General features: G+C 37.8%; 1 protein-coding gene across 2 annotated transcripts; it reads right to left on the bottom strand.

Annotated features, from left to right (window-relative positions):
- Positions 1-25: 25 nt before the first annotated feature.
- On the bottom strand, positions 26-21724 carry LOC121733386 (WAS/WASL-interacting protein family member 1). Of its 2 annotated transcripts, none has more exons than XM_042123616.1 (8): positions 20978-21724; positions 19892-20139; positions 8045-8192; positions 7292-7514; positions 6255-6364; positions 5085-5224; positions 4638-4800; positions 26-178 (listed from the first exon to the last, which is right to left on the bottom strand). In XM_042123616.1, exons 1-8 carry the CDS (start codon positions 21312-21314, stop codon positions 81-83), a joined length of 1467 nt encoding a protein of 488 aa, XP_041979550.1. In that variant the 5' UTR covers positions 21315-21724; the 3' UTR covers positions 26-80. The 2 variants fall into 2 exon arrangements, with proteins under 2 accessions (XP_041979550.1, XP_041979551.1); XM_042123617.1 differs by having other exon boundaries at positions 26-157.
- Between the last annotated feature and the right edge of the window lie 1289 nt (positions 21725-23013).

Genomic DNA, 23013 nt, shown 5'->3' with positions numbered 1-23013 from the left:
CCGCCGGCCGGCAACAGCGCGGTGGACGCGGCGCGGGGGGCGGGACAGGCTCGGGGGGCGGGGCGGGCCCCCCGCGCGGGCTAGCACGCGCTCGACGTGCCCGACCACCCGTCCAGCGGCATGCGCAGCGGCGGCGCCGGCGCCTGCGCCTTGCCCGCTGTTACACGACCATAGTTTACTAGAAATACGAAGACAAGTATTACTATAAAGCCCTCGGCTACTAAGAGATAGTGGTGCCACCAGGACCCTGATTGACATGCGCAATACGACTCCGATTCAGAAACTTCATCGCCATCCAATAAACGCTCTCAGCGCTTGGACCGATGAACACACGGTAAAGTTTAAGAATCCGAGTCGAACGAAATTGGCCTGAAGATACATAATTTATTACTGTCAAGCCGCGTTGAAAGTGAAAACACCAATCGACCTATATTTTGTAACTTTACACCATCAGTGTCCTATAAATCCTTGAGGGCTAAAGCTAAAAGAATGCTGACAGATCCTACCGATTTTATGGTTCTCTTGTGCTACAAAAATTAAAGGAGCAGTAACAGTTATATATTATACAAAGCGTACTAACAATAATCGTTAATAAATAATCTCGAACCTAACAAAAATATTCGTACATAATCTGAGTCAGCTATTTTCTACTGAGCAATATTCTAATGGGCGAATGATGGTCAAACATTGTGGTGCGCATACTAATGAAACGAATGATTAATTATGAGGAAGCGACAACATTTATTGTTACTTGTTAGTTATGCCCGTAGCCTTAGTAACGACGTGGATTCTAGGGATTCAGTAAAAACACGTTCTGTATAATGAAACATTTCCTTTTTTAAATAGGAAAACGTTATTTTTATTTTGCTTGAATTAATTTTACGTCAAAAGTACTTATTTCTTTTCATTTTAAACTTATCTTAATTTCATGCAAACGAAATTTTCGTCACCTAGCATGCATAGTGCCAAATTTTGAGCATGCCATGCAGAAAACATATTAAGTTAAACTTACCATAGGCATGCCGAGAAATATCACCAACTTAAAATTCCAATGTAGTTTCTTGAAGCACTAATATTCTTTAAAATTAAAGGCAAAATAAATGCAGATAAAACAAGCACAGCAAATAAGTTGCTTTTTAAACTGGCGCTAGCATCTTTATTTTATTTTTCCCTCTATTTGGATCTTTAATGACTAGATCTATATTATGCAAGCCGCAGTCAAAATTTTTGCTCCATTATTTAATGGGATAATAATATTTTTTACCAACCGCCCAGGTATTAATGGAAATTATATCAGATATAATAAGACCGCTAGGGGATACTCAGAGCAGAATTGGTGAAAACAAACATTCACCGTCCAAAATAAATAAGAATGAGTATGAAATAATCATAGGAGCAAAAGTATTTCCAAAACCATTTGGGACTTACTATGCATGAGTTATGAGACCCAGCCAACCACACGTTAGGATTTCAATGAAATGCACCAATTTCAATAATCGTTTCTCTTTTATTGAATTAAAAATATATAAAATTAAGCATACATCAACATATCACAAAATTTTAATTGCTTTCGATTTAAAGCCATATATAAATCTCTTAACTTTAATTTTTAAACATATTATACTTAAAATAAATTATCATCTCCTGTCACAGATTTTGAATTAAGAGATTTATCGCTCGATATGAAACAAAATGAAAAGCGGGGGTTGCAATTACAATAAAAACAAAAATGGCACCACAATATTGTAACAGGATCACAACAAATATTAACTACATAATATAATTAAAATTAAATAGTATATAAATATAATATCTACGTGCAACTTTGTCGGGCAAATATTGTACAAATCTACAATTTAAATAGCATATGGTCAGTTTAATAGCTCTTATTTTAAGTCAATCTTATTATACTTTTCAATAAAGAATTTACTGAAATGGGTTTTTTCAACATTCAATATTTGCCATACACTTGAAAAAATATGTATAATAATATTCTATGCTACATAATATAAAATAAACCGCAACGCCACAAATGCCTTACCAACTATATCTTCACAATTTGGTGTTACTTTGACTTTAATGAATATAAAATGAATAAGCTCCCATGGATTAATAAATGGCTACAAACAGAAGTGGATGACATGATAAGGTAGTTGATGAATGAAAATGTTTTTTGAAATTGGAATGTTACGCATTCAAAATATCATAAACAATTTTGAATAAATGCTAATTATATTGATAACTAAAGTAAAATTCATCACTACAGATATTCAAACTCTCCTGTTTCATAGTCCTAATGGGCATGTTTCAGAATCTTATGACAAGGATAGCTTATTCACAACTTGAATGCGTAAACACGTAAAGAAGGTATTTCAAACTGACACTTATCAAAAGAGAATGAAATTAGCCCTTAAAATTTTTTTAAATTATTGGATCAGAATAAACAGACGCGAAGCAACAATGTATGGTATTGCTATTTTGCATCGATGCATAACATTTGGTTGTTAAGGTTGGGTTGCACCAACTAAATTTAACTATAACTTTAACTACAATGCAAAATGTCAAATCTTTGGTTAAAGTTAATAATGGACGCCATCAAGACGCCATATTTAAGGTTTCTCAGGTCAAAGTTAAGGTTAAAGTTAAAGCAAAATTTAGCCTTAACTAAAACCATAACTTTCACCACGCCTCTGGTGCAACCCACCCTAACTGATCCATACAAAAATATTTACTAGGTTATGGGAGAACGTACATAATCAGTTAAAAATCATGCTTTGAACATGCAATTCAAATTATTATACCTCAAACATTTATGCCTTAAATCAATTGCTATAAAAGATTAAAATATTGACTGTAGGCTTTATTTAACACTACCTACCAAAATTAAAAAAGATACATCTACTATTATGCACTTGTCTATTGATAACAATCTAATTTATGACTATCAGGAGTCAAAATGTGCGTTTCGCCTCTAAATAGTTCGAAACTGCTAGTACTAACTATGACTACATCTTTTTTTACATAGAACCGCCTACTTATTTTAACTACTCGAATGCCCCTTTTCACCAAACCTTTTTGCACCTAAGACTCATTTGACAATATAAGATATATCTCAAATTAAAACGTTGAGTTTTAAAGATGGGTGGGGTGCGATTGGTAAAAACGGGCATAAGACCTACTTCTCAAGATAATTAAGAACGCCTGGTAAAATTATTCGTAGAAAATGCGCCTAAATTATTATTTTAATAATAATGAACGTAGTAAATTAATTACAGTTTGTATTTGATAATCAAGTAAAAATTTCGTTAATGTACCTTCAAATTTATTTAAAGGATCGTAATAAAGCTTTGTTGTTTCATGCTTGGATCTATCAACTATCCAGTCAATTCATTGTTACATGATATAACAATGTTAAAAATCGTAGAAAATTGGCAGTGTTTGAATATCAATAAACTACGTAGGTACGTTGTGAAATAACTAGTCTTAGTTATGTGAAGAGATGACATAATATTTTTCCATTCCATTAGTCTGAACTCTGAACTAGGGCTGGCGCAAATCGACCTTACAGAGTTAGTTTTCGACAATTTTAGTCTAGGCTAACAGCAAATCTTTAATCACATGTTGTCTTTGTCACTCTAGATGACAAGGACAAGTTTATTGACTTCGGCTTTTAAGTTAAGTCAGATTTGGGTTTCATTATCATTTATCACATTATCAGCACTACAGATGATTAAGGGCCTGTTTCACCACTTCCTGATAAGGCTATACACCAATTAACTTGACAGATCAAGTATGGAGAATCTGTCAAAAAAGTTGTGAATAGCCTATCAGAAAGTGCTGAAACAGGCCCTAAATAAACACAAACTGACCGTTTAACGCGTAACCGACGTCTTACTTCGCGCCATAATACAGACAAAACTGTTGCTGTTTGCGTGCGGGAGTGAGTGAAAACACAATATCAGACGCTGGTCACAGCAATAATTATAGAAGCAGAAATGTCTGTTTTTTTAAATAAAATAAGGGGGCAAACGGATTATAGTTTAACCCGTGAAATGACAAAACTTCATATTTCACGTTGTTTTTTCATATTATCTACATTTTCTATGCCAGCGTACCCGCGATAGTATGTTTTCACCTACGTCGTACCTGATTCATAGGCAGATGGCGGACCTACGTATTTTGGTCGCTTTTTAGGCCTGTCCACATCTCCACGTCACGACGTCGTCAACGTGGAACGCGGTGCGGTAACGTGGCACGGTACGTTGACGTGACGTGCAAATTTACGTTAACGGAACGTAAAACGCACATCACGATATAGCAACATTGTACGTCGCCATGCCTTGTAAAATTGCTACATTCATCATACTGATCTAGATGTGGACCGCACTATACGTATTCTGCTTTTGCTATGGTTAAAAACGTAGAAAAAGAGAAAAAAGACGTGCATTTTTACGTTACGTTGACGTAAATTTACACGTCACGTCAACGTACCGTGCCACGTCACCGCACCGTTCCACGTTGACGTGGAGATGTAGACAGGCCCTTTGCCAAACCCATTGACATGATCCGACCAAATGACGTAGGTCCGTCAACTGACTATAAATCAATTTCCTCGATGGTACATCACTTGTACTTACCAGCACTCACGCTGCTGTACCCCTTAGCGACCCTGAGGAAGGGGTCGGGCGGGGGGAAGGCGGTTTGCGGGTGGAAGAGCGCCGCGAACCGCGCCTCAAGCTCCGCACGCATTGACGAGCCGCGCACCGGCACGGCTGGCGCGTGAGCGTCGGTGACCGCGCCCTGAAATTTTATTGTTATTACTAGCGGGCCTGACAGACGATAGAGTTGATTTACTAATGCAATTATTATTTTTTCAGCTTCGTTTTACTTCGTCTTCGTCAACATTTCTAAGAATAACAGTTATTGAACATAGCTTCATTTCAATAGAGTTAAGACCAATGAGTGTTGTATGGCGCTATGTAGCCGTCAGATCTATCGTGACATGTGATAGCTATTTCGTGACATATAGCAATAGACCTGACTGCTACATAGCGCCATACAACCCTCATTTTTGTGTAACTCACGGGCAGCCGGTGATGCGGCGGGGGAGGCGGCGGCTGCGCGAGCGACGCGGCGCGTGTGGGCGGCGCGGGGGGCGGGGCGGCGGGCGGCGGCGGTGGACACACCCCCGGCGGACGCAGACCGCGCGGCGCACGGAGTGTACCTGTAAGATAATAATAATAAATTCTTTATTTGCACACACGTAAAAAACAAAAGAAATAACAAAGTTACGGAAATGTGCAAAATGGCGGTCTTACCGGCTTAAGCGGTTTCTTCCACAACCAAATACCAATTAAGATATTATTAGTTTGTGGTTGAGGTAACGTTTATATTTGTATGGCCCAATTATGGAGTGTAGATGGAGGAGAACTATCTCTGTATGTGTGTCCGCTGAAATGCGTTAAATTAGGGTGGCGCTACAGTAGCAACAGGGTAAATTTTAAATCATTTAGCAGCTTTTATTTCAGCTATTTTAGGTTATATTTTTCAAAATATATTGGTATTAACCCAGTAATTCTGAGACTCGGCTATTCGGTTAACTTCAATTTATATTTTTTCACCAACGGCTACATTCATTCCATACCCTTTGCTGTAGCTAGCGCCACTCTTGGAGGATTTTTCAACTGTTATTTACTGCGTAAAGCTTTCAAATATCCCCCATATAACATAGTTCTCCTCCATCTACCCTCCATAGGCCCAATGTAAAAGTAATGTTTAATAAGCGTAATGTTAAGTTGACTTTAAATATAGTTCCGTTTTAAAACATTTTTAAGTTATATTACGGAACTATATATTTGCACGGTGGACCGACGATTTGAATAAAGTGGCTGGCAGCAGATAGATGAGGGCTGCCCAAGATCGGGATGGTTGGCGCTCATTGGCGGAGGCCTACGTTCAGAAGTGGACGGCAATTATAGGCTGATGATGATGATATAGTTATAAGGTAAGTATACAATAATAAACGACTTGCAGCTAGTTCAGAGAGCCGAAACCATGAATTTTAAATTGATGTTAGTGGTCTACACTTTAAGGACAACCTTTAAAAATACATTTAAAATTGCTAATGTGTCATTCATTGTGTTCCTCTTCTGGTAGTTAAGTAAAGGTATTGAATACTCATTATTTTCTGCGAAATTGTGTAGACTTTATGGGGGTAGTTACATAAATGCGAAATGAGATTTGAGGGTACTTACCAAAATGGGAGGCTGGGTTTTTGGTGCCGATGGGGTGGTTCATTTGCGTCGGCAGCGGCTGCGGTGGCCGGTTGAGGTTAGGCGGAGAAGGCGGCGAAACGGGAGGTGACCTGACAAAAGAACTGTATTGTTAACACAAAATGGCAATAAATAGTCGCCATTCTCAAGGATATTATTTGGATTCATGTAAACTTATGTAAAGGTTCATGTATCAAGTAACCAACATAGTCCGTGCAATCCACGAAGACGCGCCCCACTACTCCTAATCGTTTATAGTATATGTGTGCAAGCTTTCGCCAATGCTTGAGTGTAATCGGTACACACTAATTATCACTACTCAACACTAAAAAAAAACTGATTTGCTACATATCGTTTCATATCGAGGTTGACTACTTATCATTATATATAGGGTCATTTTATTTTGATATCACATCTAGAAACTGAGAAATTTCTAGATGTGTGTTCATTTGATGTTTATGTAGCTGGTATTTCAAAAATAAGATTATTTTACAAACAAAACTTACTTTATATGTTAGTTTCATTGATGAACATTTATTTGATATGCGTGACTGCTAGCAGGCCTCAACTAATTTTGTTACATTTTTGGCGAACTTACGCCAAAATCTGACCATCACGACAGTCTCATGTACCGGGTCAGAAAATTGATAAATTTGGTCCATTGCTTGACCCCGATTAAATCATAACATTTTTCGTAAAACACTTGAACAAAGATAGTCCTGTTTTGTGTGAAGTTTCCAAAGCTTAGTGAGACAAAAATCAAAGTCAAAATCAAATCGTATTCGTAGGTAGTACATAAGAAAGCTGATCGAATACTGAAAAAACCAGCATGGGGTGTTTTTATTGATGTGACCAAGAATTAAAAAAGTATTGAAACGGTTCAGCCGTTGAAAGCCGTGAAAAGGGTAACAGACAGCCAGAGGCTCTTTCACATCTATAAAATTAGTATCTAAGGATTCCTAGTAGCGCGCGACGGCGCGAAGTATACCAAAATCGATTTCATATTGGCAAATGCATACCGTGGCATCCTCATGCTCTGCGCTCGCGCCGCCAACTTGCCGTTCACAACCAACTTCTTGGGCGGCGGTGACGGTCGGTCAGGTGGGGTGTTGGTTGGAGGCTTCGGCGCTAGGTTCGGCTTGCCGTGGCTCACCCTTGGCCGCTCGGAGAGGTCTGATGTTGATAATGATGATGAGGGCGTCGGCGTCGGTGGCGCAGATGATAGTGAGGTCATGGAACCACCTGCAAGTGAGAAGCATCAACTTGTGACACCTATGTAAAAGAATGGGACCACGTATTGTTAGACTGGCCATAAAGGGACCTCAAGCTGCAGTCGGGACCGAGTGCTGTACTGTAGAGCGGTCGCGTTGAAATTTTGACCGCCCGCTCAAGAACTGCTCGAGCGGTCCGTGTATTGCGGATATGAATATTTAGTATGGAAACTGAAGATCGCCGTGCGGCGACCGCATCTTGCAGTCGAGGGTGAGGGTCCGACTATGGCTAGCCTTAGCCTAAGAGCCATTCTCAAAACGTGAAATTGAATTAAATTTTACTTGTCTGATTTTTTTTTCTCAAATACTTGGTCATGCATGGTGACTTGTGTCATATACTCATAGAGCTCTAGATAAGGTATTTATGATTATTATTTTTCTCCGGATATTTTGGGACGGTAGTTAAGTAGTATAGAAAGGTCATGTTAAAGAAAAAAGGCTGCGTTAACAAGTTCACTATTTTTTTAAAATGATAACGAAGATTTTAGAAATTATTTGTACCTAGTGACGTTTGTGAGGTGGTGTGTAGCGAGCTCTTGTTGCGGTGCAGCGTCGACACATTGGGCGGCGGAGGCGGCTCGGGGGCTCTCTGTAAGTTCGTACTCCTGTCGGCGATCGATCCCGTCGTTAGCACAGAATCCGATGAGCTCTGAAATTACAAAAATTATAAATCGCATAATCCGGACTAGTATTATAAATTTGAAAGTGTGTCTGTCTGTCTGGTATCTCTTCACGCCCAAACCGCTGAAACGATTTGCTGACATTGACTAATTCCCGGAAAAGGACATAGGATACTTATTATCCCGGAAAAGTATAGGTATAGTTACCGCACGAACAACGAAATTTGACGCAACGGAGTTGCGGGCGTCATCTAGTGTTAAATAATAAATACTGCACATTGTTGAAACAGTAATTAGCCCGTGCCCCGTATAAGTTCAATATTTGGTATGTGTTATGAAATATTTAATATGCTTTTTAAACTGTCATGTTTTAACGCTAACAATTTTCAAAATGATTGCGCTGTTTCCAGCAAAAGTCCAAAATCAACTTCAATAATAGCACTCAAAGATGGCTAGAAGCTTGATGGATATTGCCTACTAATAAACACAAATTTTATATAGACGATTTATAAAGTTAAACGTTGTGTGGGACATCTCTAAAATAAACAAGTCTTTAAATCGAAACTGTCTAAAATAGCATTTGCACCAGTCACCACCCACAATGGCTATACTGGGGAAAAGGGCTCCCTGTCAGTGTGAGAGAACTCCCACAGCTTCTTCTTTGGGAACTATCCACCTATTTAAGGTATCATTTTGTGGTTTAAAATGCACCACGCATCACTACATAAATAACTTTTATATTTTGCGTTTTTCGATTCTTTAGTCATCTAAAGAATCGAAAAGCGCTAAGCATTCTATCGAATATGGGAGTATTATAATATTGTTACGGTACATGGTATACGGACTAGCAAATATCAGCATATTATAATTATATAAGACGCTACCTGTACGTGTTTTTATCATTGTGATGTCACGAACATAAGATCATCAACAATCAGTGCTCGATACAATAGAGAGAATAATGAAGATTGCATAGAACAACAAGTACTTATCTACTCGGTTATTGTTTCGTCTACCATCGCTTGAGATAGAAATATCGCTGTGCTCTCGAGTTTTTGCGTCAGTAAGAAAATGTTTAGCTACTTGACTATTAGCCTACACTTACAAAAGCGAATTTGCGCGATGTATCTTTTGAAAGTGTGTCTTTCGAGTTCAATGTTCAAAAACAGTGAAAGGAAAAAGCTCTGAACTTTTGTCGTCAGGAGAATAAAATATTATATCATCAAACCAGATGACGATACAGAGTATGAATTGAGACAAAGAACACATATAGAACTAGAAGAAAAAGGCACCTAGGATAGCAAAACAGCTGTTAATATGCTTTCAGAGAATATTCCTTTATGATAAGAAACAGGACTTTACAACCACAACAATATTCATTGAGACAAGTTTCCGTAATTTAAACAAAATTCAATGAATCATAATGAGTCAGATCGTGGCATGTCCACAGTAAGGACATACAATGCGTTGAATCATCAAACAGTAACATTGACACTGCGATCAAGGATAATTGATCCTTAGTTTTCCTCCACCGATTAGTAAGACGTTGATATATTAAAAAAAATGTGTTGGAGAAAACGCGTAAAGTAAGCAGATTTACAGCATTGTAAATAAGGAGAAAAAGCCATTATTTATATCTTTCTGAAGACATAATTTTTAACTAAGTTAACAATGGGAGGGTATGAGGCTTCGTAAATCCCGCAACGCCGTTGCGCTAAAACTTGTTTATCGCGCCGGAACCGTACATTTTTCGGGAAAAAAGTATCCTATCTCTATACCAAATTTCATCAAAATCGTTTCCTAGGTTTGGGCGTTAAGAGGTAACGGACAGACATACTTTCGCATTTATAATATTAGTGTGGATATGGACTTTAAGGACAACACTTAATAAGTCTGCAAGAAAAATAAACGAAGCTGTCGCACAAGCAATATTGTTTGGCAAAAGTTCAGAAACGAGTTCTCGCACAGAATATCATTAAAAGTTGAAGTGGACGGTAACGGTAGCAAATAAATTTTGATAAAATTAATTAATGATCAATAAAATATGCAACTGGAATTTTGATGCAAAAAATCTCTTTTCGGACGAAATTTTAATCCATACTAATATTATAAATGCGAAAGTATCTCTGTCTGTCTGTCTGTCTGTCTGTCTGTCTGTCTGTCTGTCTCGCTTTCACGCCAAAACTACTGAACCGATTGCAATGAAATTTTGTACACAGTTATTCTAGAGTCTGAGAAAGGACATAGGCTACATTTTGGTGTGGGAAAATATCTTACTTCCATGAAAATATCGATGAAAATTAATTCGCATTGCGCGTGGGCAGCGCTCATCCCGGGGGTCCTGGGTTCGAGTCCCGCAGGCGGAACAAAAAGTTTTCAATGTTCCTGGGTCTTGGATGTGTATTAAAATAATATTTCAAAAATCTTAAATGTATTAATTTATGTATAATATTATAAAAAATCCAGAAATATGTCGATGCAATGAACATTTTAGTTCTAATACGATTCAACAGATGGCGTTTTATTTTTTACTTTATTGTAACATAGAACTAATCATACTTATTAGTTAGTATGTTTTTGTTTATAGTTTTTAATACGTTAGAATATTATGTTTAATAATATAATCACTTGGTATAATAATAATAATCAATCTATCTTATCTTATAGAACTCCTACTGCATTTCTAATCAAGTTGACAACAGAAGGCGCTCTAAAATAAAGGAGTTCGAGTGTACCGTGTTGGCCTATATTCCATCCAGAAAATATATTAATGCAATCAATATTTTAATTCTAATATATGAAAACAGATGGCGTTTTATTTTTTACGTTATTATTGTAACAGAACTAATCATACCTACTTTACTATATAATATTGTTTTTATTCATAACTAGCTGTTGCCCGCGACTTCGTCCGCGTGGACTTTAGTTTATAGCGCGCGGTGTCAACAAAATTTGTGTCAAATTTAAAAACTTTTTAAAACCCTGGTAAGTGGTACCCCTCTTAGGGCCGCGCTACACTGGAATGGCAGCGCTGAAAGTGCTCGCCTCGCCGCTGCCATTCCGGTGTAGCGCGGCCCTTAATTAATCAAAATACCCAAAAACAGCTGTGCAGTGTGCACATAATCTATACTAATATTATAAATGCGAAAGTATCTCTGTCTGTCTGTCAGTCTCGCTTTCACGCCAAACGCCAAAACTACCGAACCGATTGTAATGAAATTTTGTATACAGATAGTCTAAAGCCTGAGAAAGGACAAAGGCTACTTTTTTACTGGAAAAAGGGGTTGTAAGGATCGTAAATTTGTTCAAAAAATTCATAATAGATGGCGCCGTGCGTCTTCTACATCGCGCTGACGCTTGCTCAAAAGTCTTTCTATAAGAGGTGGTATCATCTTACATTTAAGTCTCGATTTTTTTCGATTGTCATATCTATTCTACGGTATTAAATAACTCAGTACTTTATCTGTGCAGGCAGTGACGTAACCTTAAGACCAAATTTCACCAACGACTGTTAAAGTTAATGCTCGAATTAGTATCACGTTAGCTGTTTCGTTTTTCATAATATGAATGAAAGAGAGGACAGGACATTTTAACAAGCTGTTAACACTAACAGACATTGGTGAAATTGGGGCTAACCCTATCAATGATAAATAGTTTATGGGTAAAGTTGTGTAATTGGGGGGCTAAATAAGGTTTAAAATTTGGCATAAAATATAAAGTTTAATATAAAAAATGAAGTACTTATTGTGTGCACACTGCACAGCTGTATTGATTTAAGGGGTACCAGGGTTTTTTTTTATAAAAGCTTTTGACACCAATTTTGTTGACATCACGCGCTATAAACTGAAGTCCACGCGGACGAAGTCGCGGGCAACAGCTAGTACAATGATAATTTAAACAGCCAATTCACTTATCAGGAGATAGGTCAGTCACCTTTCCCAATTTCTCCTACGCATTTCAAGAATCAAGATGGGGGGTTTAATTCACATGCTTTCTAAATAGATTTAGAAACCAGAATATCTCATATACTTCGCTATATTTTTTCGTTTGAATAATGTCATAGATAATTATAAGGGACCTTAAATTAATACATTAATTTGATGACGAATATAAGGACAGTGGGTGATGAAGTTAATTCACCGTACGTGTGCGAGAACTCAGAGAAGTTCAAGGCGTCATCTTTTCCCAATCGTTTATAATGTGGCACTTACTAATTCGGCCAACGTTGGTGCGAGTGCCGCGAATTCGTTTTCAACATTTGGTTAAGTGACTCACTGTGTATAAAAGATTATATCATACTCAGCACAAGAATGTGGTTTTAATTCACTATTCAACTATGACAACAATTTCAATAGTCAATTCGATTACTTCTTCTGACAAAGAAAATTCTTTTGTTTCTAACAAAAAAACATAATAAGTAAATTCCATATTATCATGGGGAACAGAACCAAGATCTTCCTTGGAAGTTCAGTGACGCTTCTGTCACAAAGAAGCTAAGACAAGTGACATGTCACATGAGTAATGGAGGTGCGGCGATTACGCACAAGTAAATAGAAATCAGGTAATTGACTATGGAACTGGTGACTAAGTAAAGGTAGAGGACATATACCACATAAATACACTTGAATGTCACTGGAAAAAACATCGTTGAGAAGACAAAACAAGGAATGGATAAGACGACAACCGACAAATGGTAACAAAAAGCAAAAGCCAAAAAGCCCTAACGAAAATGAAACCACGCCTATTAATCTTGCAAGGACAACCGGTAATGATTAGTGGTAATGATTTAATTTGAAGAAACGGAACTAGGCCTCCAAACTCATCAAGATTAACGTATACGTCGATACCTTGGCCTACAACGATGCTTGATAAATGATAACGCATATTCACGCGTACTTTGACGTAAGATTTTCAAGTCACTAACAACTTGAATAAAAAAATAGATAGAACTACACCAAAAAGTGGATAAAACTTACAATTTTCGTCTAAAGGAAAAATAAAAATTCAAGTAGAAAAATGAAAAATGTTACTTAATCATCACAAATACACTTCTTCTTTATCTTACACTTCTTTATCTATGAAAATTTATCGTCTATTGATAATATTTATTTTCTGCGATCATATTTTTGATACAATAATATTTGTCTAAAAACTTGATCATATTATTTTCTACTCCTACAAGACAAATGATTCAAGATGCGTGTTTCTTATTCTTATTAGGACTTTATAGCTCCTATTACGTCAATAGCGTCAATGCCTTTAAATATTTAACATTCTAGTTCATACTTTATCGATAATAATTCACTACAAAGAATAACTATTGCAAAAGGGTTCAGAAACTTACAAATTAAGTAAATATTATGTTCGAACATACAAGTAATTACGCCATTACGATGATGGTAATCTTGAATTACAGTAGGAACTTTGAAATAATCTTAGTTAAAATTATTAAGGTTAATGACCAATAAAATGCCAGTCACATTAACGTGTGAAAAATCTTATCTAAACATTGTGTTAGTGGCCGAAAATATAAAACTGTATTACGCCCGTAAAACCTGACTTGCGGTGACGATGTGGCGGAAAAATAAAGCACTTTTAACTTCTGTTTTCTTTCATAAATGTTCCTGACGTAGGCACAAAGCGTGTTTAAATCTCTATATTTTATAGATAAGTCTGAAGTCTAGACAGAAATATGCGATCTAGCAAATTCAGCCGCGCTTCTGTGAGCTCTCCCAAGCAGATCGTTCCTAAATTAGATTCTTTGGTTTCTTTGAAGGACCCGTTCTTTGTGATTCCGCTCGAGTAAAAGTTTAACTCGACGAGTGAATCATAAACATCTGCGTGACAAACAGCGCATTCATTTAGCGGTTTAATTAATATTGACAAGTCATAACTTTGTGTCGGTAAGGGCCCCGGACACAAAAACACGACGCGACGTCGTGTCCTCTCTCACAAACTCACGATGCGTCTTCTTTGAATTTTGAATAACAACTGTCGTGAGTTTCTACGACGCCACGTCGTGCCGTGTACCGTGGGCCGTGGCACGTTACGGTGTCGTGTCGTAGTTTTTTGCGACGCGCGTCGTAGATTCCCACGACACGACGTCGCATCGTGAAACGACGCCGCGTCGTAGTACGACACGACGTCGTATCGTGTTTTTGTGTCCTAGCCTAGTCCTAGCTTAATCAGTAGCTTTCCTTCTTTTTCCCTGTTCAAACTTTTCAGCTCCGATCCTACATCACGTCGTCGTTCTAAGGAAGAGGGAAGATTAATACAGAATAAGCTATATTATTTTCTTCTTTTAAATCATCCCTTCATTAAAAATTTCTGTTATGAGAAAAGCTACCATTCATCCATACTTCCTACTCCTTGTATTTTCTTCTGATTAATTTCGTTGCGGGTCCCATGCTAAAGCTTAGCATGCCCCTCGGGCTCCCTGAGATCATATCAAACGGTTTTCGTGGTTGGAAACCGCTGTCCTGGCGACACAGGAGATACAGTGGTGGTGGGCCAAAGCCAGTTTCAAAAAATACCATTCATCCATACGTCCATGACGATGTTTCCATGGGCGTAGCCAGCTTTGGGCTCAGGGTGGGGGCTGCCCTGTTTTTATTTGGGGGGGGGTTGACTGCTGAGTCTAATTAAACTATATCTATCCTGTGTGTAAACAATTACACACAGGATAGATATAGTTTAATTTATGAATAAGTAGTCAGTGTTATGAATTATTACGCGTTTTAATAAAATGTAATAAGTACTTATAATATTCAGTTATTCTACGTTAATACGGCTCGTTTTCAAAAGACCGCTGCGATGCACGTGTAAATCGTGCGGACTTTTTTTTTGTTTAGTTAGGTCAGAGCCAGTGTGGCTACGCCCATGGATGTTTCAGGACGTGCCCCATTGTCCCCATTTAACTATGGTTCAATTACATTAATGTGGAACAGCGCCGGGACCAATCTCATTAATGTTGAGCACGAACAGCTACCGCTGACATAAACGTTATCGAAGCCAACAGTTCCGACCATTGCCATGATTATTTAGCCGTTATGCAAAGAATGGTTTCTTTTTCAACAGTTTTACTTTAAACTCTCTCGTTTTAAACAAGTACTTTAAACGAACTCGTTTATCGCGCGGAAAGCGTACATTTTTCCGGGAGAAAAGTATCCTATGTCCTTTCCCGGGACTCAAAGTGTCTCCATGCCATAATTCGACAAAATCGATTCAGCAGTTTGAGCGTGAAGAGGTAACAGACAGACACACGTTCGCATTTATAATATTAAGTATAATGTAAGTATGGATAATGAAATGTTTCCCGCTAACTAGTTCGCACAGATATATTTTGTTTATCGCGCGAAAAACTTTTCTTTCGATAAAAATTACTGTCCTATAAAATCTCTCGAGATGTAAAGTACCAAATTTCATCAAAATCGGATGAGCGGTTAAGGCGTATTAATATGTAATTGGCATACTTTCGCATTTGAGGAGATTACTATACAAATAATAAAACATTCACGAAAAAGCAAAATTTCTTATTTTATCAACATTTTAATATCTTTATTGTAGTGTTTATTATGTTTACGTAGTGAAGAGTCGATATTATTATTCCAAATATGAGTACAATGTTGAGATCAGAAAGGTTCTGAGAAAGTAACAAATATTTTTAACGAATTTTATTAATAAGAAATTATTACAAAATTTTAACAAATACGTGAAGAATATGAACGAATATTTTGGTGTTGACTTAAACACTTTCTAAATACTTACGCAACCAGTTTTTTTGAAACATTTTTCGGTCACGTTTTAAATAGACATAAGTCACTTAAATCCCAGCAATGTTCAATAGTTTTATTTTTAAACGGACACAGCATTATGTAAACAGTAAAATATAATATGTTTGTTGCATAAATAATATTTTGTAGTACGTGTATTTTGTTTGTGAAGTTTTGGTAAATGGTGCGAAATGATGCTTATGCTTTGAGCATTAAGCTTCCATCAGGAGCAAAATAACTTTGAACGGATCTATAACTTATAAGACTAACATAGGTGTAAGGCCTAGGTGTTGTTACCACGTTAGTCACTTGGCTCTACATTACTCTACAATCTATACAATATAACCACTAGTGATAACTTATCAGTTATCATTGATAATTTCTGTGTTCGATCGATATACTTATGCCTTATTAATTTCTCAATAACAATTTATGTAAGTCGGACAAGAGCAAAAATAAGCTGTGTATTAACCTACTATTCTAATAATGGTTTAGAAAGACTAAACAATCGCAAAAATTTTATGCGGGTAAATGCGGCATTTCCACAATCGTAGTTCCAATGTTTTCTTACTTATCCTTGATTATGATAATCATTAAATGTGATAAGACTTGTGATAACACAATCAACTTAAGCGTGGATTTTTTCTAGTTGTTCGCAAGTACAACACGTAGAAATTAACTTGGCACTTGCTACTATAGAGTTTCCTTATAACGAGGAATATAGCTAACTTCTGCGCGAGTAAATAATATGCGACGCAATCGCAATATCATTCGCATGTTATTACTTATTATTATGTTCTCTTCCCTTTTTAGATGACTCATAGACATTCTGTTATAAATCTAAAGTCGAATGCTGTACTAGGTGGTATGTAGGTACGTTGCGAGAAAAAATCGTAGATCGAAAACTTTAATCGCAAATATATCCCTACTCATTTCTAAATAGAAATCTAGGATTTCTTCATCACTTACGGCCGTTCCCAATATTTAATCCATAAACCTATAAGTATATATTAACGGCCATTCCCAATATTTGATCTATCTCTGGTTTTGCCCTACTAGAGATAGGAATAACTCACAATTGACATAAAACATATGTCTCTAATGTCTAATGTGAGCTATTCCTATCTCTAGTAGGGCAAAACCAGAGATAGATCAAATATTGGGAACGGCCGTAAGTCTATGATTTAATCTATCTCTGGTTTTGCCCTACTAGAGATAGGAATAGCTCATATTAGACACTAGCTTTTGCCCGCGGCTTCGCTCGCGTGGAATTCGAAAATCGTGTACAATTCGAATATTCTTGCAAATCTCCTTTAGAAGCATGATGTTTTTCCAAGACCAAAAGTAGCCTATGTACTCTCCATTATTTCAACTAAGTCGATGCCAAATATCAAGTCAATTGGTTGCTTCGTTAGGCTGCGAAGAAAGGACAAACAAAGAAACAAACAAATACACTTTCGCATTTATAATATTAGTATGGATAGTTGTTTCCCGCGACTTCGTAGGCGTTACCATAGTATAATAACGGAAATGGATAATTCTCTCCTTTTTATGGTCCCTTACTCAAATGGTAAAAAACGGAACCCGATTACAAATATATAATATCAGCCTGTCCGTCTGTCCATATCCAGGCAAAGCCTCCCTCATATAATAATTATAAAACACTCGAAATCTATATGTTTCACATGTTTCACTATTAATTAATATCTTAGGTAGGGGCAGGGGTAAAGCCTCAAAATCTGCATGTTTAGTTTTGGTTAGATTTATTTCACATTTAATAAGTAACTTAGTTTGATTCTAAAGAAGGAGAACTAAAACTTAACACTAACGACGCAACAACATCTTGCTTGGCAACATTACCAGGAGGGGGGGTTTGGGGGGGCGCAGCCCCCCCAAGTAGGGGCAGGGGCAAAGCCTCCCGCATATTAATCAAACGACACGCAAAATCTGCATGTTTAGTTTTGGTTAGATTAATTTCACTTTTAATAAATAATGATTGTAAAGAAGGAGAAGTAAAACTCAACACTAACGACGCAACACCAGGGGGGGGGGGGGGGTTGGGGGGGGGCGCAGCCAATCAAATCGGATCAGTAGTTTTGGGATATCTTTAATGTACAGAATTGTCATTTCTACAGTTTTATTATATGTATAGATTAGAGACATATATTTTAATGTCAATTCAATATTAGCTGCGATCGGTTGTATGTCAAACCAGAGATAGATTGAATATTGGGAACGGCCGTAAATAAGTTCACTCGGCGTAACTGGGCGGTAGCGGTCATTGTCTGTGGTTATGTCTATTGTGTTGTCTCCCTGTCAAAAACTTGTCATTTTCTATACAAAGCCGCGATTGACAACATCTGACACTTTATTTTCAATCGCGGTTTATATGGAAAATTACAAGTTTTTGACAGGGAGTCAATAACCGCTACCGCCCAGTTACGCCGAGATTTTCAACATTATAAATGAGAAAGTTTGTGTCAGTCTGTCTGTCTGAAATGTGGTACAGGAGATAGTTTGAGTCCGAGGAAGGCCATAGGATACTTTTTATCCCGGAAAAATGTACGGTTCCCGCACGATATCCGAAATTTTGGCGCAACGGAGTTGCAGGCGTCATCTAGTATTATAATTTATAACTATTAAGTATATTTTGGCATTCAGTAAATTTTATTTTCTATGCATTTATTATTCTCTTGTGCAAATAAGCATTACAATGTTACCAACTTTTTGTTTACATTATAATTTATTTAAGTATATTTAACCCGTTTGGCCACGTAAGACCGAAATATTCTCGGCGTGTGATATAGTAGTGGGTGGGAACACCTAACAGTTTAGTAACACGGTTATTTATATTCAGTTAATGTTAACCTTGCCTTGATGCAATCCTTTCGTAACCTGTCGTTACTCTTCGATTTCGTATTAGAAAATTGTACTTGACTCCGGAAAATTGCTTAATGCGTTGCTTTTAAGGTACATCCGACGTGGAATATATGGATAACACAAATCTCTATTCTCTATTTCCTTACTATCAAAGCAGGTGGAAATCTGGAAAATTGTGTACCTATCTATAAATTAAGAAAACGTAGTTTTTAAGCGAAAAGAAGTATTTGAGGTTAATACTGAATACATAACCTACGCAATCGATTGGTATAAAATTTTGCGTAGTGAAAGTTGGTCTGGACATTTACAGGTTAATTCTTATCCGAAAAATGTACGGTTACAAGACGTCCATTATGAATGCGTAAGTGTTTCTGCCTGTCTGTCTGTTACCGATTTTGCTTGGTATTCAGAAAAATGTACGGTTCCCGGAAAAATGAATTTTGGCGCAACGGATTTGCGGGCGTCATCTAGTATAAGACAACATTTCATGTTCATGTCTTGAACCTGCCATGGTCGTATGATACCCGTCGTACCCCAAGCGGTCGAATCCGACCGCGATAACAATAGAATCCCTCGATCGCGGATTCTTGGAAATCTATTGTAGATTTCCAAGAATCCGCGATCGAGGGAAGCGATGATGAAAGGGGGCAACCGAGAAAAATCTTGACAAGTTCCATTATCTGGAGCAAAAAACCCTTTACTTTTTTACTTGTAACTTTTTAATTTAAGAGTTTAAGGCACAATTTCACCAACGACTGTTAAAATTAATGTTCGAATTAGTATCACGTTACCTCTTTCGTTTATACATATGAAAGAAAGAGAAGACATGACCAGTGGCGGCGTAAGGCGTGGGCGAAGTGGGCGACCGCCCACCGCCTGTCTAAGGGGCCTCGCGCTCATTCGGACATGACATTTTAACAAGCTGTTAACACTAACAGATGTTGGTGAAATTGGGCCTAACCTTTCACTGATGTTTACATTTAAAACAAAATAATATTTAAAAAGAAATAGCCCCTATGTATACTAGTATGTTCCTTGTTCTATGATATATAATAGCATGTTTTAAAACAACTCACCAAGGGCATCTGTTTTTGAACTGGTGGCTGCGGTGGTGGACCTCTCGCTTTCACTTCACTAGGCTGTCTTCTCACAGTCGGCCGGGTTGGTTGGTTTTGGGCCTCCCTTGAGGCTAAGGCCTCTGATAAGGCAGCCACTAAATTCCCACCCGCTGACGGAGACTGTGCAGGTCTCGTTTTTTCCGGAGACTTTTGAGGTGGTGGAAACCGTGGTGCTTCAGTCTTGACTTGACCATTCGGAGTTGTACCTGAGGAATGTTTTTGTTTGATTATAGATTGATTAGGTTCCTTACCAAATGTCAAAGACAGGAGCTCATGAAACCGACAAACATTAACTCATTTAACTTTATATTGCAGATGAGTCAGAACATTGGAATTTTATAGTGGAATTCCTATGTTCTGACAAATTCTCATAGATATATATATGGGCAACCGCTCATTTGCAATGAATTGTCTTACCTATAACTGAAGATGAACTGGTATTAACTGTTTTGTTTCAAATTTTAAATCAGTTCATACAGTATATTAAAGTTATGACCACCAATGACAAAACTTAAGTTTTAGACAAGCACAAAGCATTTAGGGTAGAAAGAGTGTTTATTACATGTTCAAAAATGTTTGTACATAATAGAACTCATTAAAAAACTGAATTTACAAACAAATTCAAACATTACTGGCTTGATCTTTAAACAGACTTTCTACTACTCTCAAACTTTCCAAAATTACTTTTAAAATATAAGATCATACAGCCAGTAATTTTAACGTATATAAGATCATGAATATTCAATTCGCAGGACTAATCAAAGTTTTTGCAGAAGATAGTTATAGCAGCATAAAATATTTCTCTTTCTGTAATTATTTATAAGTTGTTTATGATGAAGAGACTGAATATTATATAGAGAATTTCTGAAACTAAGCTAAATTTCTTTAACCAGAATTTATTTTTGACTTGTTTTTGTGTACTTGACCACAATGTGTGGTCAAGTTGTTAAAATGAATCATACAAATTACAAAACAACAGGCACAGTAGACATTTTCAGACATTTATCTTTAATATGCTTAAAATTAATATACTTGATGAACTACCTGCTAACTTTCCAGTAGGTCTTAATTTTGGCATTCCACCAGCAAAAAGTCCACCCAGACCGGGCATGGCCCCACCACCATTTGGCAACGGAGCAGCACTTTTGACACCATTAGCTGGAGACGATGGGCTGCTCGACACATTTGACACTTTGCCGGGAATATAAGGTCCACTTTTATCAACAGTCACAGTCTTTTTTAACCTTGCTCCCTGTCTTATAGAACTTAGAAGCGCATCTCTATCGTTTGCAGAGCCACCTTTGGAACCACCGAAAACCGGCGGTGGCGGGGGCCCAGGAGGGGGCGGAGGCCCCGGCGGTGGCGGAGGCCTGGGAGCCATTTCTCACTTTGAATTAAAACCACACACTAAATGCCATTAGGTTTGTTTCGATGTGTTCAGCACGACTTACATCACACGTTAAGATAGCACTGATATCGAATGGAAAGCACTGACTGACAAATGGAACAATGTACAAAACCCATTCTAGTACTAATTTACATAGAATTTAAAACCCTTGCCCCAAAAATATAATAATAGGAAGTACGTGCACTTATGTTATTTACAAGTATCAGCTCATCGAATTACAGCACTTATACACCGAAACTAATTTAATATATAAAAATAGTAATATATTATGTTTATCGTTCGAGCAAATCGTATTGCCGACGAGAGCTAAGGCCTTTTAATTACTAATAAAGTGAGACTTCTCTTGAATAAAATTAGTCAAATCTACAACACGCAATATGGCGGACTGAACTGTCATCAACTGTGTTGCCAGACCAGAATTTGCAAAGCGATAAAATTAAAAAAATATATATCTATTGGTACACCGCGCCGTACAAGTTACAAACTTACAACTACAAGCACAGAATATATTATTTTAGCTGTAGTACCAAACTGTACAATTTCAACTTTAATGTGGCCTCTACACGATGGGCCATCATGGACAATCTAGACAAATAATCACTGCACCTGTTACCGACTAGCCAGTATGTTTATCTCCTAATTAGTCCAAACAAAGTTCCTAAGTCAAAAAAATCTGCTTTCGATTTTTCATCCACACCCCCCTTTTGAGCATTCATTTACTAGGTTAGTCGGTAATCTGTACGCAGCCGATACAGTGGACGTACTGTGAAAAAAATATCCGTTTGATGCGAGACGTCCGTTGCGTACGATACCGACCTGTGGACGGTTACCTTTAGGCGGTACGTCACAACTGGGGGCCTCGACACCCGCGTTTGACAGATGAGCAATATTACTTTAACGTCAAACTAGCGATGTTTAAAAAAGTTGATATTGTAGTATATGACATTCTCTTTGGTTGATATTTCACAGCGGATTTATATAAGCAATGTTTTTCATTTTTTACTATTTTTTAGTAAAATTATAGGTACTTATATTTGAAAAGTGAGTACGGGGATGTTATTGTAAAGCGTCTCCCAGACAGACGCGGCCTGCGGTGGCGGTGGCGGTCAGTTGGATGACTTGAGAGTTTTAGGAATGACACAGACACACGCGGCCACGCGGCCAAGTTATCCAACTGACCGCCACCGCCACCGCCACCGCAGGCCTCCACCAGGCCTTACAAAAAAGTGTTCTGGAAACATGATAGTTTTAGAAAAGGTCGTGGTAGTCCCCCTGCAACACTGACCTCCATTTGTATAATGGAGGTCAGTGCCCTGCAAGCGTCATAAGCTGTCAACAGCAGCGTCGACTGCCACGGACACGTGCCATCGACTGCCATCGATTGCCGCGGACTGCCGCCGACGCAGCCGCCGACACGTGCCGTTTGTCTGTTATTTGTAAGAAGCCTTAAGAACTGGCTCATTTTCATTGGTCGTTAACTCGTTCGTTAAACAGCATGCGGGCAGTCCCCGCAGGATAACGACCAATGAAAGTTATAAGTCGATACGTGTTCGTTACGCCGCTTGCGGGGATTGCCCGCATGCTTTATACCGACCGTGATATCGACCAATGAAATTCATCGGTCGATATACAGCTTGCGGGATGCGAGTTGCCACGTTTCCGACAGTTCCCA

This window comes from Aricia agestis, chromosome 13, assembly GCF_905147365.1.
Source record: "Aricia agestis chromosome 13, ilAriAges1.1, whole genome shotgun sequence".
NCBI lineage: Eukaryota > Metazoa > Arthropoda > Insecta > Lepidoptera > Lycaenidae > Aricia > Aricia agestis.
This window is presented reverse-complemented; position numbering and strand designations above follow the sequence as displayed.